Source organism: Enoplosus armatus, chromosome 2, assembly GCF_043641665.1.
Source record: "Enoplosus armatus isolate fEnoArm2 chromosome 2, fEnoArm2.hap1, whole genome shotgun sequence".
In the NCBI taxonomy this organism is placed as follows: domain Eukaryota; kingdom Metazoa; phylum Chordata; class Actinopteri; order Centrarchiformes; family Enoplosidae; genus Enoplosus; species Enoplosus armatus.
The window spans coordinates 16,594,104-16,608,859 of record NC_092181.1 but is presented as its reverse complement, the minus strand read 5'-3'; the positions used below and the strand labels follow the sequence as shown (position 1 = coordinate 16,608,859).

Here is a 14,756-nt window from a genome sequence, read left to right as displayed (position 1 = left end):
ACCTGACAGTAAAATGATACAGATTGTCAGCGTAAATCTTATCATACATGTACTATAAACACATATACTATTATCAACCTCTGTGATACAGCTAGGTGATATAGCTAGTTTAGGTGACGATACTAAACTTACTTTACCTGAGATGTAAATCTCTGTTGTGTCATCCTAGTGAAGCGTCATGTGCCCCCCTTTTTTAGGTTTTGGGAATTGTTTTCTCTGCCACAATAACCTGCATTTTAAGTATAGTTTAGTCCTCCTCACTAGTATGTAGATTGAAGAAAACTAAAAAATTTATATTTTCAGTTACAACAATTTCTAGGCCATTTCTTCTGCCATCTCTCTGGATCAATTTGAAGCTACTCTTATTATTGAAAACATATATTTAAAGGAAACTGTTTTCACAGCTATATAGTAGCTATATACACACGAGGCAATCATTCGACATTTAACAGTTTGTGCCACAGAGCACACTACCTTTACATGGAAGGAGATGAGATGATTGCATACATCATGATTGAAGGCATGGTTGGTGGCAGTCCTACCTCATTAATATTTATCATAGTATAATTATAATTCTTCCTGATTCAAACATATTTTTTCATACTGTTAACAAAAATGTTTGTGAATAGTGCTATTGATTCACAGATCATTGTATGCCTACACAGAATATATCTTTATTTTATGGTTGATCTGCACGTTCATTTGCCTCTTTCCTAGTGTGCGATAGCTCCATCCCAGAGGAGGATCCAGGCAGGCATACCCTGCAGCCCATGAACATGAGGAATGCCCTACGGAAGGAACGGTTGAAGAGACCATACAGGAAGGGATTCAGAGATGAGTTGATATATCCTAGCCACAAAAATATATCCCAGACGACCACTTCAGTGCTGTATTCAATGAACGGGTCCACAATGTTGACTGTAAAGAAGGGCATCCAGAAGATTAGGAAAACTCCCATAATGATGCCCAAAGTTTTTGCTGCCTTTCTTTCCCTCTTCATAGTGTTCCGGTGTCTTTGTTTCTTGCTTGAGTCTTTGCCTACTCCAGCAGCCATCTGGCTTTCCATGGCGCTAATCTGCCTGGCTTGTCGTCTGGCAGCTTTGAAGATATTCCAGTAGGCTACTAGCATGATAATCATCGGCAAGTAAAAGGCTACCAAGGAGGCCATGACAGCATAAATGCGATTGACCAAGAACACGCATACATCTTTTGGGAGCAGGATGTCCACACCAGCAATATGGAGATCTAGCATTATGGGGCCAAAGGAAATGAGCATGGGAACAGCCCAACATACAACAATAAGGAGAGCTACCCGACTGTGGGACATCTTTACAGAGTAAACCAGCGGGTTGCAGACGGCGTAGTAGCGGTCAAAGGCAATGCAGCTGAGATGGAATATGGAGGCAGTGCAGAGCATGACATCAAGGCTAGAGTGAAGCTGACAAAAAAGGACACCAAAGTACCAGCATCCCTCAACGGTCCGAATCATACTATAAGGCATCACTACCAGGCCAACAAGGCAGTCAGCCACTGCCAGGGACATGACGAAGGAGTTCGTGGGTGACTGCAACTGCTTGAAGTAGGCAATGGACAAGACCACCAGGAAGTTGCCCACCACTGTACAGACGATGCCAACAGAGAGGAAGACATACAGGAAAATGTTAGAGGCCTGGTTCCTCAATGTAGTACAGGATTGAAGTTCAATCTGAAGAGTTGTGTTAACATCTCCGAGCAATCCCAAGCTGCCGTTATCCATGGTCTAATCAAACCTGTCAAAACACACAGATACAGTTGTAAGTAATGAGTGTTTTGGGCTGACTTTGTAGCAAGTGAGGTGTTTCAAAGTAGTTTGCCTACACTCCTCTATGGCACATTAACAGTGAAAAAGTGGACAAACCACCCAGAATTCTGTTTGTTTCAGACCCAATTGCTGCTCCATGGTAACTTCTCATTAGTTAATCTCTAAACTTTGAGCTTTAGTTTGACGTACGAATCACAACAGACTGTGGGCCTGAAAAGCCCTTGTTGTGTGAGTTGCCTTATCTAAAATGCCATCGCTTTGCTTGGTGTGGAGAGTAAAACCAGATGTTCTTTTCATCAACACAGATCTTGATATAATGAGGAGAATGATATATGATTACTTTTTTGCATGTGCTTTCTAAACCAAGACAAAAAATATTACTGACGTGTCAAATAATACATTGAGTAGCTTAAGGAGGCAGGGAATTCTCCAAATGAGTTAACTGTCATCAGGTCTGTTGGAGTGGAAAAATCACATTTTCTTATAGAAATATTTAGGAATTTGAACCCTGCATGTAGCATTTATCACACAATTCATTGGAATTTTGTAAGAATTATTTTATTGCCTCTGAATTAATGCATTGCACATTACAGTATAGCACATAGCTGAACACATATGACTGTAATGAACAGAATAATATTACATTTCCAGTGCCAGTGGTGTGAACAGGGAGCAGATGTTCCAGCTGACTTGGAATAGATTTTAATGAACACCACAGGGACCGTGCAGTGGTGACAGGAAAGTGATGCTGAGTGAAAGTGTAAGTTTTTGTTTGGCTTGTAGACTTGTTGAGTTGAACTGACACTCAATATCAAGGCTAATAATACCAGTGAAATCAAGATAAAATGAATACATGTATTAATTTCAACTCACTACATATAGATTCTATTACACCCGTCCAGGTTTGAAAATATTTATTATATATTTTATATTACATATATATTACATATATATATATATGTATCAGTTTCTGTTGTGATTGTCATAAAGGCTTTTGACATAATAATCATTTATTCAATGAAAGCAGATGAAAGTGCCCTTTACTCCGCCACTTCCCTTTTCTAGGGAGGGAGAGGGCATTTAGGCAGTCATCTGCCCCCCAACGCCATTGTTCCCTTTCATCCTTCTTATCTTTCTGTTTTTTAGAAGCATCACGTCTTTAAAAGTCATACAGTTGTATTAGAGTCTATTCATTCTGTTTGATACTTCTTCTCTTCCATTATCCAGAAAACCACGTTATTAATGCCAATATGGTGATTTACACTGCCAGTAGACAATAATTAGTACAATATTTGTCTTCTTGTCTTTCTGTCAAAACAATAAAACTGTAATTTAGTGTATACAACATTTTGTTAATGTTGTCCTATTTGCCTATATGTCTGGTAATAAGAAAAAAAACAAAAACTTTAGCATATTTTGTTCAAAGAGTTTCGTCATGGATAAAATGCATTCTTGGTGGTTACATCTTTTGCAATGCAGCAATACTGGAGAAAACAATACTACTGGTATGATGTTGATGTACACATTGAAATACAATATAAAATATAAAGGCAAGATATTATTTTTTTTTCATTTAGAAGATAGTAGGATTCTGCATCTTTCTGTCTGACTCTACCAGGGGCAGCTCAGTTACTATATCACTCAAATTATACACGTTGGCATTTCAAACAAGGTCTTTTAAATTCAGTTTAAAAACAAAGGTTTGTTAATGGTACTAGTTCACATCAGGCACTATCAGAAAATTGTGTAAACAATGACACTTACCTGTAAAGAAGAGAGATGATCATCTGTCCTCATGTCTGTATCATACTGCAGGTCTGTCAACCTTGGTTTTACGCAGAGACGAGAGGGATGGGGGGGCTGGCAAGTGGGCTATAATGAACACATGCAAGAATAAATACAGTCTGCTGCCAACTCAATTCAAATGACTGTAGAAAGAGCAATCAGAACACTTATATTTTCTAATTTTCTGATGACACTTCTTATTGTGGTATGTTGAATTGCTCGCACTGAGTATACAGTATGTACTATACAGTACAACACAATTCATTTTCTCCAGAGAAATCACTGCAAACCATAATGCTTTTTCACCAAAGCATTGTTTGTTTTTAGCCATGCTATCAGTGTGTCTCAAGCGATGGCAAAGTCTGTCGGTCCATCACTTGATCCAGACTGAAATATTTCTATTGGGTGGATTGTCATAAAATTGTTGTACATACATTCCCAGAGGATGTATCCTACTGATTTTGGTGATCCCCTGACTTTTCCTGTAGTGCCACCAGCAGGTTGACCTTTTTGGTTTTTAGTAAAATGTCTGAACAACTGTTGGATGGATTGCCAGGATTTGATTCAGACAGTCATGTCCCCTTTAAGATATATTGTAAAACCTTGGCAAGAGTTCCATGACATGATCCATGGAAGTAGGTGAAGTGGAGCCAGAAACCCCTTCTCTACTTTTCCAGAGCTCCATTACACCAGGATGAGCTACAACAACACCGACAGGGATACACTATGGTTAAAAAACAAATTTGTTTTGTAATTACATGGATTTTGAAAGCATCTCAATATTGGTGTCTTTTGACAAGTACAATATGGTGGACATACTTTTGGAAAAATCATCATGAACAGCTGCACAGCTGCAGACTTAGACATAAATGATAGTAGAAAACACACTGGTTGTGGGTCACTTTGCTTTGTCTTTGTCTGCTTTGTCTATCCCAGATAAAAATGACATGCAAAAAATACTAACATCTTGTTATGTATTGTTTGTTTTGGCTTATTTTGTATATATTACTCCGGGGTTACGGTGTAATCTTTTGAATGGTGTACTAGTACAGTACGTACCAATACATAAATGTGGGTACTGACTGGGGAACAAGATGCAAATTTATGGAATAAGGGGGTAACAATTTGGGATCTTACAAAGAACTTATACTTGGTTATTTTTTAACTACCTACCTATTCTGTTGTCTATTATGTATGGCTTAATGAGCAATAATCTCAACATTTGGGAGGAATTTAGAGAGAATTTATACTGTAGTTAGGCTATTATTCAACTACTGGGTACCTATTCTATTACCGTTATAGGGTACAGTATGACCATAAAACTGAGCAAAAATCTGGACATTTCAGGGAAGATGGAGTGATGACTTCTGCGTCACTTAATAACTACGCTGTACGTTGCAGACTGTAATGTAAAGTGTTCCAAAAAATCACACTAAATAACACTTAGGGAAAAAGACTAACAACAACAACAACAACAATCTCTCTTTTAAGTACATATGATGAAGGAAGCATAGATACTTATTATCTGACTTCAAATTTTACAGGGGTTCACCTTCACTTTCTACATACCCCTAAAACAGCTCTCATCATCCCTTTCATGTGTTTCAGTGTGCCGTAGAGCACAGCCAATCCTGCCAAGCTTGAATACCTTGGGCCTCAGCCAGTGACAGACGTATCTCAAGTGTAGCGGATGTGTTCTAATTAAACATGGGGGGATTTTTAATGAAGGGTGCAATAGAAGGCACAATGGCTCAATAACTAGTGTTTTTTCAGACCAGTCATTCATATGTGTAATGAGTGTAAGTGTGCTTTACAGACAGGGTAGACTGGCTGCACATCTGTTCTTTTGTTTCTGAAAGAGGAGTGAGCAGAGGTTGATTCCCGGGCTTTGTTGCATTTACAAGGGGGCAAATAAAGTGACCTAGCTAATATGATTACTCATTTTGCTGACTATATGATCCTTCAAATTTGTATTCATTCATCATTCTGGATTTGCAACTCTGAAATAATATTTATATAGTAATAGTAACAGTTTTCAGAGAAACATAATGCAGTCAAGATGACATTTTTTAATCAACATGAGAAAATGTTTTGAGAAAATCTGAAAAGTTGCAAAATATTGATTGACAACATATTTCATAACTTGCATGTGATAACATTTTTTTAGCACTTCCTGTCGTGGAAAGAATGTTGCTGGGGAACATAATCCAGGTGGCAATTACTTTACCCTGAAAATGTAACTGACAAAAAAAGGGGTAGTGTTTAAGTGTAATTTCTCGGAGACAGATGGAATTTGGCATAAGCCTGTTAAAGTCTCTGTAATGTTTGAACTTCGCAAGTTTGGAGAATTTCTGATTGATTCAAAGTTGTTTTTGTCTTTTTTTAAATTGAAGACTTAAAAATGTCCCCCATGAATATAAAAAGTCTCTCAGGAATATGTTTCAGTTTTGAAATGGAATTAGGCAGGTATTGTGCTAGACAATCCACCTGGTTGCTGTTGCCAATTTAGTGACTTTCTTTTGTGACTGGACTCAGCTGAAGTGACGACTGTAGCTAGCAGATTTAATTAGCTGTAGTTAGCGTAGGCTAATGCCAAAACTCAAAAAGAGTTGGTTGAAAACTCTGTCTACAGCTGACGTTTCAATGTTTCCAGCTCATTTGTTTTCAAATGATAGGCCTGTAAAAGGTCTTTATTCTTTGTCTCCATAATCCCTGATTAACATTTAAAAGTGAACTGTTGTAATTGTTATGGATGTTAAGATGGTCGATAGAGTCCATGTGTCTTTATCCACTGAGAGGACAAGAAAAGAGAATACATTGGAATGCACCTTTGCACAAGAGTAATTTCTGATTTTATTTCTGATTTTTAGGTTTTTATGTGGGGGACTACAAAAAACCTCACAGACTCGGGAGACTTGGTTACTCCAAGCAAGATTTTGCCTTTCTCTATATTGTTCTTTTTCTTCTCATTGATTCCTGTTATTTCCTTTAACAATTATTCTCTCTGGCTATTTTTTAATCAAAACTAAGTTGTGGCCATGGCCAGGGGTGATGAGAGGGCTGTGACCTTGACTAACAGAGCACACAAAACTGTAAACTGTAAAACATTTCAGGGATGAAAGCTGTACACACACACGTTTGGATGATCCATGGGGTAATGCGGCCCTCTTCTGGTGTGTCATTCCTATTGCATAAGAGAACATGGCAAATCACTTTCAATGGCAATCACTGGATTATACATTCATTACTAGTAATACAATTTATGCAGTATTGTGTATGGACAAACTACACACATCGTGGTGTCTTTTGTTTAGGTAAATAAAACTCCACTTCCATGTGTGACCCTAATTCATACTCACACAATTAGCCATGAAAGCAGAAAATCAGTACAGTCTCTATAAAGACTTGTTCCTGCCTGATGTTGACATAGATATTATGTTTATACTAACATAACAATGATCTCGTGCAAATGTCTATAAATGCTACCATTCTAAACTCTGTTGAGCTGCCATGCGTAATTAGTGTTTTCTATGTGGCCTAACACTCTTGTTAGTAGTTTACAACTGTGTCCATTTCAAATCATTTCTTAACTACTCTGATGACTGTGTGAAGATACCATAGCCAAAGACAAAAAGCCTATTCTTCACTACACCCAGGTGTTGAGCACTTGCTCAAGTGAAAAGGGCCAAATGTGAAAAAGGGCTAAACAATTTTTTCATATTTAAGCCCGCTAGGCCAGATGATTTGGATCCCCCTTTTCCTGCCAAATTATTTGGGTGACCTATTCACATGCATAGATGTTTGTTTTGAATGTTAGGTAACAATAAAGCCATTGTTATAAGAACTAGAGACACTTCAGATTACACTGCGTGCACACACACCTTATCGTCATTTTCATGCATATTTTCCAACTCCAAGCTATATAAACTTGAATGCTAATTGGATTTAAGCATTATCAGGTGATGTGTATTTGTGTAATGAGGGAGGGTGTGGCCTAAAGTCATCAACACCCTATATCAAGGTGTGCATAATTATTAGGCAGCTTCTTTACCTCAGATAAAAATGGGCCAAACAGACTCTGAAAAGTCAAAAATTGTAAAATGCCTTTCAGAGGGATGCAGCACTCTTGAAGTAGCTAAGCTATTGAGGCGTGATCACCGAACAATCAAACGTTTTGTTGCAAATAGTCAACAGGGTCGGAAGAAATGTGTGGAGAAAAAAAGACGCAAATGAACTGCTAAAGACTTGAGAAGAATTAAACGTGAAGCTGCCAGGAACCCATTAACCTCCAGTGCTGCCATATTCCAGAAATGCAACCTACCTGGAGTGTCCAGAAGTACAAGGTGTTCGGTGCTCAGAGACATGGCCCAGGTAAGGAAGGCTGAAATACGACCACCACTGAACAAGACTCATAAGTTGAAACGTCAAGACTGGGCTAAGAGATATCTGAAGACAGATTTTTCAAAGGTTTTATGGACGGATGAAATGAGAGTGACTTTTGACGGACCAGATGGATGGGCCCGTGGCTGGATCACTAATGGGCACAGAGCTCCACTTCGACTCAGACGCCAGCAAGGTGGAGGTGAGGTACTGGTATGGGCTGCTATTATTAAGGATGAGCTAGTTGGACCTTTTCGGGTTGAAGATGGACTTAAAATCATCTCCCAAACCTACTGCCAGTTTTTAGAAGATACTTTCTTCAAGCAGTGGTACAGGAAAAAGTCTACATCATTCAAGAAGGCCATGATTTTTATGCAGGACAATGCTCCATCACATGCAAGTACTCCACTGCGTGGCTAGCCAGCAAAGGCCTTAAAGATGACAGAATAATGACATGGCCCCCTTCCTCACCTGACCTAAACCCTATTGAGAACTTGTGGGCCCTTCTTAAATGTGAGATTTACAGTGAGGGAAGACAATACACCTCTTTGAACAGCATTTGGGAGGCTGTGGTTGCTGCTGCACAAAAAGTTGATCATCAACGGATCAAGAAACTAACAGACTCCATGGATGGAAGGCTCATGACAGTTATTGAAAAGAAGGGTGGCTATATTGGTCACTGAACATTTGTTGAAATGTCAGAAAGGAAAATAAACAAGTGAGATGGGAAATGTTTAGTTTTTCATTTAGTTGCACAATAATTCTGCACACTAATAGACATGTCTGTATACAGTGTTAAACTTGTTCTTGTTCTCTGTATCTCATACACAAGTGTGATCAGCATTCCAAAGATCTTATAATGCAGTCACAGGCCAAGCAATAGTGAAACAGTGTAATTATTATAGGTACGTATGTGGTAGAGACTTTAATCAAAACCTTAAAACGCATTCAATGCTTTCACCTTGTTGTGTAAGATTTAAGATAGGTAAAGAGAGCGTTCCTAGATAGAGTAGTTCATATAGGCATGTTATACTAGGAGACATGCATAGACATAAGGTGAAAAATTGTGGCAGTGTCATAAAATGTACAGAAAATTTGGGAAAAAATTTTGGGAAAATCTTTTCCAATGTGGATATCAATTTACCATTGTTGTCAGATGAAATTATGTTGAGGACAAGATGTAGAATTGCACATGACATGAATCAAATAGCAGAATCTTGCGAGTATGTGCTTCTTTACAAGGTTCTCAGTAGACAAAAGGCTACTGGTACTTTCATTTCTGCATTATGAAGTCTACCCTTGCATTCTCCTGAAATCTACTGTAAGTCTTGGCAATAATCATAAACCTTGTTGTGGACAGTTAAAAATACAGAAAATATAATCATACCACGACTTCTAAATGTTCAAATTTGCCATCCTGTTGACCTTTTTATATAAAAGGGAAATATGTTTTTATATCTATTTAAAAAAAAGAGAGACAAAAAGAACAGGGTAATTTAAAGGTAACATTTTAATACTTTGTTGATTAACACAGATGCAATTTTTATCATTCCCCTTCTCAAAAACATACAGAACTGCTATTGTAATCAATTAAAATATATATACATCAATAATCTTTCAAAATTTTAAGATCAGGACATTTTTCAGACTAGCATACAGCAATCCACTTGCCACACTATTCACTTGATACTGAATGATTCTGCAAAATCCAACATGTGAATGTTCAAAACCAACATTTAGTTTTTTTCCTACAGTATTCTCACACGGCAACTGGTGAGGTAAGCTACCTAAAACTACATGGTTATGGTCAGGGAGAGATTGTCTTCATGGTTAAATATGTTTAAATACTTCAACATTAATGGTTGGTCTCAGATGTAATATGAATCATTGGTCTCCAGCATCAAGATCATGTGACCTCCACACCCTTGAATTCTGGCACCAGTCTACGTTAACTGCACACTTCCTTCATTCTCACTGAACAATGTCACTGGGTGTAAATTGTGTCCTTCTGAATCGTACAATGCTTTTAATTGGAATTTTTAAAAATGCTAACAATGCCAGATGAAAAATAGCATATAAAGAAGAATTTACAAAAGAAATACACTAAATGGCAACTGCTATAAAATTGCCAAAAACTATAAAATGTTATTTTAGATCTTATAATCTTAATGATTAGTTCTTTAAATAAAGTGGAATTGAAACAATAGCAATTCCAACATCAAATGTTGAAAATACTGAGAAATTGTCTACATTTGTGGAACATTGTACACATCTTTTTACCAAATTACATAGTATTGGTAAATTTCATAATGCACACTTGTTATGTCTTTTATTTTTGGTTTGTTGGTACATTGCTCTTTTCCACACTGAAAGCTATTGGTCAAGTCAGTGTATCTGCCTGGTCTATAAGTCTATCAGCACCTGTGCTACAGCCAGCAGTGTTAGTGAAAAGACTACCAATGAGCCCACTGTGGGCTGAGGAGGACTGCTTGATGTTGATGTTGACTCTGAAATATCAGAAAAAGCAGAGGTTAGCCCTAGACATTCTCTGAACAAAAAAGTACAAAATGCCGGCTTAAAAGGAAGCTTCATCCCAACATTGAGCTCTCATCTCATTTTCCTGTTAAAAATTACCAGAGAATTACAAGTATGACATTGTAACATGCATTAAATTATTTCATAGATAAATGTAGACCATGAATTCATGAAGTTTGACTTTTAAGTCTCTAACAACTTACGTGCAGAAACGCTGCCTGATATAATGTTCAGGGAAGTAGAGTTGCTCGTAAGTTCACTGCTGAATTCTGAAGTTGCGTTGCTTGCTGAAGGAACTGAGTTTTTATCTTTGAACACAAGGGTAGAGTCCACAACCACTGATCCACTCCTACAGTGACAAAGACAGAAAGCAACACTTTTTAAAGGCTAATCAATGGCAAATGTCTAGCAAAAGTTAATCAGTGATTGAAGTTTTGTCTTACGTGAATGAGTTAACGATGGAGCGAAGGAAGGATGATCCATAGATCTTGTTACCCACTTTATTTAACTGGAAGACAACATTACTGTTATTTACAATTTAATGGCTGACAACACGCTTTGTTCTGTTTGGTTTGAAGGCTGCTACGTCTCATACGTTATCCTCTGCATACATAATATGTTTACAAGATTAAAAAAGACAGACATTACTACCAAAATATTGGGCAAATCAAGGAAAAAAAGAATGAGAGGTATTTAAACAATTATATTAGCTTCAAAATGACAATTATTTGGACAAATAGAATGACCACATTTTGATCTACGTCAATGCAAGAACGTTATTCAGTGAGCATGATAATCAGAGAACATTTTTGGAGAAAAAGCATACTATGATAGTGCATGGGCATTTTACCTCTTTGACCACTGATGCAGCCAAAGTCTTAAATGCTGTTGAGGATGGGTTGGCGAGATCAGATGTAAATACTCGGTTGAGACTAAACTGAAGACCCAGGGATCCTTCACTGGATGAAGGTGGGTTTGTTGATGCAGTGGTGGTTGAAGTAGCTGGTGCAGCAGTGGAAGCGGCTGTTGCATTGGGAGCTGCAGTCGGGGCAGCGGTAGGGCCAGCTGTAGCATTCGGAGCAGCTGTTGGAGCAACTGTAATGTTGGGAGCTGCGGTCGGGGCAGCTGTAACATTAGGTGCAGCGGTGGAAGCAGCAGCAGAAGAAGCTGTACCAATAACAATGGTTTATCAATTAATGTGACACTGTAACATGAATTTAATTCACATAGATTAATACATGGATTGATTAAGTTTGATTTTCAAGTCTCTAATTACTTACTTGCATTAATGCTGCCTGATACAATGTTCAGGGAGGTAGAATTGCTCGTAAGTTCACTGCTGAATTCTGAAGTTGCGTTGCTTGCTGAAGGAACTGAGTTTTTATCTTTGAACACAAGGGTAGAGTCCACAACCACTGATCCACTCCTACAGTGACAAAGACAGAAAGCAACACTTTTTAAAGGCTAATCAATGGCAAATGTCTAGCAAAAGTTAATCAGTGATTGAAATTTTGTCTTACGTGAATGAGTTAACGATGGAGCGAAGGAAGGATGATCCATAGATCTTGTTACCCACTTTATTTAACTGGAAGACAACATTACTGTTATTTACAATTTAATGTCTGACAACACGCTTTGTTCTGTTTGGTTTGACGGCTGCTACGTCTCATACGTTATCCTCTGCATACATAATATGTTTACAAGATTAAAGAAGACAGACATTAGTACCAAAATATTGGGCAAATCAAGGAAAAAAAGAATGAGAGGTATTTAAACAATTATATTAGCTTCAAAATGACAATTATTTGGACAAATAGAATGACCACATTTTGATCTACGTCAATGCAAGAACGTTATTCAGTGAGCATGATGATCAGAGAACATTTTTGGAGAAAAAGCATACTATGATAGTGCATGGGCATTTTACCTCTTTGACCACTGATGCAGCCAAAGTCTTAAATGCTGTTGAGGATGGGTTGGCGAGATCAGATGTAAATACTCGGTTGAGACTAAACTGAAGACCCAGGGATCCTTCACTGGATGAAGGTGGGTTTGTTGATGCAGTGGTGGTTGAAGTAGCTGGTGCAGCAGTGGAAGCGGCTGTTGCATTGGGAGCTGCAGTCGGGGCAGCGGTAGGGCCAGCTGTAGCATTCGGAGCAGCTGTTGGAGCAACTGTAATGTTGGGAGCTGCGGTCGGGGCAGCTGTAACATTAGGTGCAGCGGTGGAAGCAGCAGCAGAAGCAGCTGTACCAATAACAATGGTTTATCAATTAATATGACACTGTAACATGAATTTAATTCACATAGATTAATACATGGATTGATTAAGTTTGATTTTCAAGTCTCTAATTACTTACTTGCATTAATGCTGCCTGATACAATGTTCAGGGAGGTAGAATTGCTCGTAAGTTCACTGCTGAATTCTGAAGTTGCGTTGCTTGCTGAAGGAACTGAGTTTTTATCTTTGAACACAAGGGTAGAGTCCACAACCACTGATCCACTCCTACAGTGACAAAGACAGAAAGCAACACTTTTTAAAGGCTAATCAATGGCAAATGTCTAGCAAAAGTTAATCAGTGATTGAAATTTTGTCTTACGTGAATGAGTTAACGATGGAGCGAAGGAAGGATGATCCATAGATCTTGTTACCCACTTTATTTAACTGGAAGACAACATTACTGTTATTTACAATTTAATGGCTGACAACACGCTTTGTTCTGTTTGGTTTGAAGGCTGCTACGTCTCATACGTTATCCTCTGCATACATAATATGTTTACAAGATTAAAAAAGACAGACATTACTACCAAAATATTGGGCAAATCAAGGAAAAAAAGAATGAGAGGTATTTAAACAATTATATTAGCTTCAAAATGACAATTATTTGGACAAATAGAATGACCACATTTTGATCTACGTCAATGCAAGAACGTTATTCAGTGAGCATGATGATCAGAGAACATTTTTGGAGAAAAAGCATACTATGATAGTGCATGGGCATTTTACCTCTTTGACCACTGATGCAGCCAAAGTCTTAAATGCTGTTGAGGATGGGTTGGCGAGATCAGATGTAAATACTCGGTTGAGACTAAACTGAAGACCCAGGGATCCTTCACTGGATGAAGGTGGGTTTGTTGATGCAGTGGTGGTTGAAGTAGCTGGTGCAGCAGTGGAAGCGGCTGTTGCATTGGGAGCTGCAGTCGGGGCAGCGGTAGGGCCAGCTGTAGCATTCGGAGCAGCTGTTGGAGCAACTGTAATGTTGGGAGCTGCGGTCGGGGCAGCTGTAACATTAGGTGCAGCGGTGGAAGCAGCAGCAGAAGAAGCTGTACCAATAACAATGGTTTATCAATTAATATGACACTGTAACATGAATTTAATTCACATAGATTAATACATGGATTGATTAAGTTTGATTTTCAAGTCTCTAATTACTTACTTGCATTAATGCTGCCTGATACAATGTTCAGGGAGGTAGAATTGCTCGTAAGTTCACTGCTGAATTCTGAAGTTGCGTTGCTTGCTGAAGGAACTGAGTTTTTATCTTTGAACACAAGGGTAGAGTCCACAACCACTGATCCACTCCTACAGTGACAAAGACAGAAAGCAACACTTTTTAAAGGCTAATCAATGGCAAATGTCTAGCAAAAGTTAATCAGTGATTGAAATTTTGTCTTACGTGAATGAGTTAACGATGGAGCGAAGGAAGGATGATCCATAGATCTTGTTACCCACTTTATTTAACTGGAAGACAACATTACTGTTATTTACAATTTAATGGCTGACAACACGCTTTGTTCTGTTTGGTTTGAAGGCTGCTACGTCTCATACGTTATCCTCTGCATACATAATATGTTTACAAGATTAAAGAAGACAGACATTACTACCAAAATATTGGGCAAATCAAGGAAAAAAAGAATGAGAGGTATTTAAACAATTATATTAGCTTCAAAATGACAATTATTTGGACAAATAGAATGACCACATTTTGATCTACGTCAATGCAAGAACGTTATTCAGTGAGCATGATGATCAGAGAACATTTTTGGAGAAAAAGCATACTATGATAGTGCATGGGCATTTTACCTCTTTGACCACTGATGCAGCCAAAGTCTTAAATGCTGTTGAGGATGGGTTGGCGAGATCAGATGTAAATACTCGGTTGAGACTAAACTGAAGACCCAGGGATCCTTCACTGGATGAAGGTGGGTTTGTTGATGCAGTGGTGGTTGAAGTAGCTGGTGCAGCAGTGGAAGCGGC

The 14,756-nt window shown here is 38.2% G+C and overlaps 1 protein-coding gene across 1 annotated transcript; it reads right to left on the bottom strand.

Annotated features, from left to right (window-relative positions):
* Positions 1–679: 679 nt before the first annotated feature.
* Positions 680–1,756, bottom strand: LOC139299006 (5-hydroxytryptamine receptor 4). Its single transcript, XM_070921851.1, has one exon. It carries the CDS (start codon positions 1,754–1,756, stop codon positions 680–682), a length of 1,077 nt encoding a protein of 358 aa, XP_070777952.1.
* Positions 1,757–14,756: the final 13,000 nt, after the last annotated feature.

Coding starts and splice junctions, on each gene's coding strand:
- LOC139299006 (XM_070921851.1), bottom strand. CDS start 1,756: ATGGATAACGGCAGCTTGGGATTGCTCGGAGATGTTAACACAACTCTT.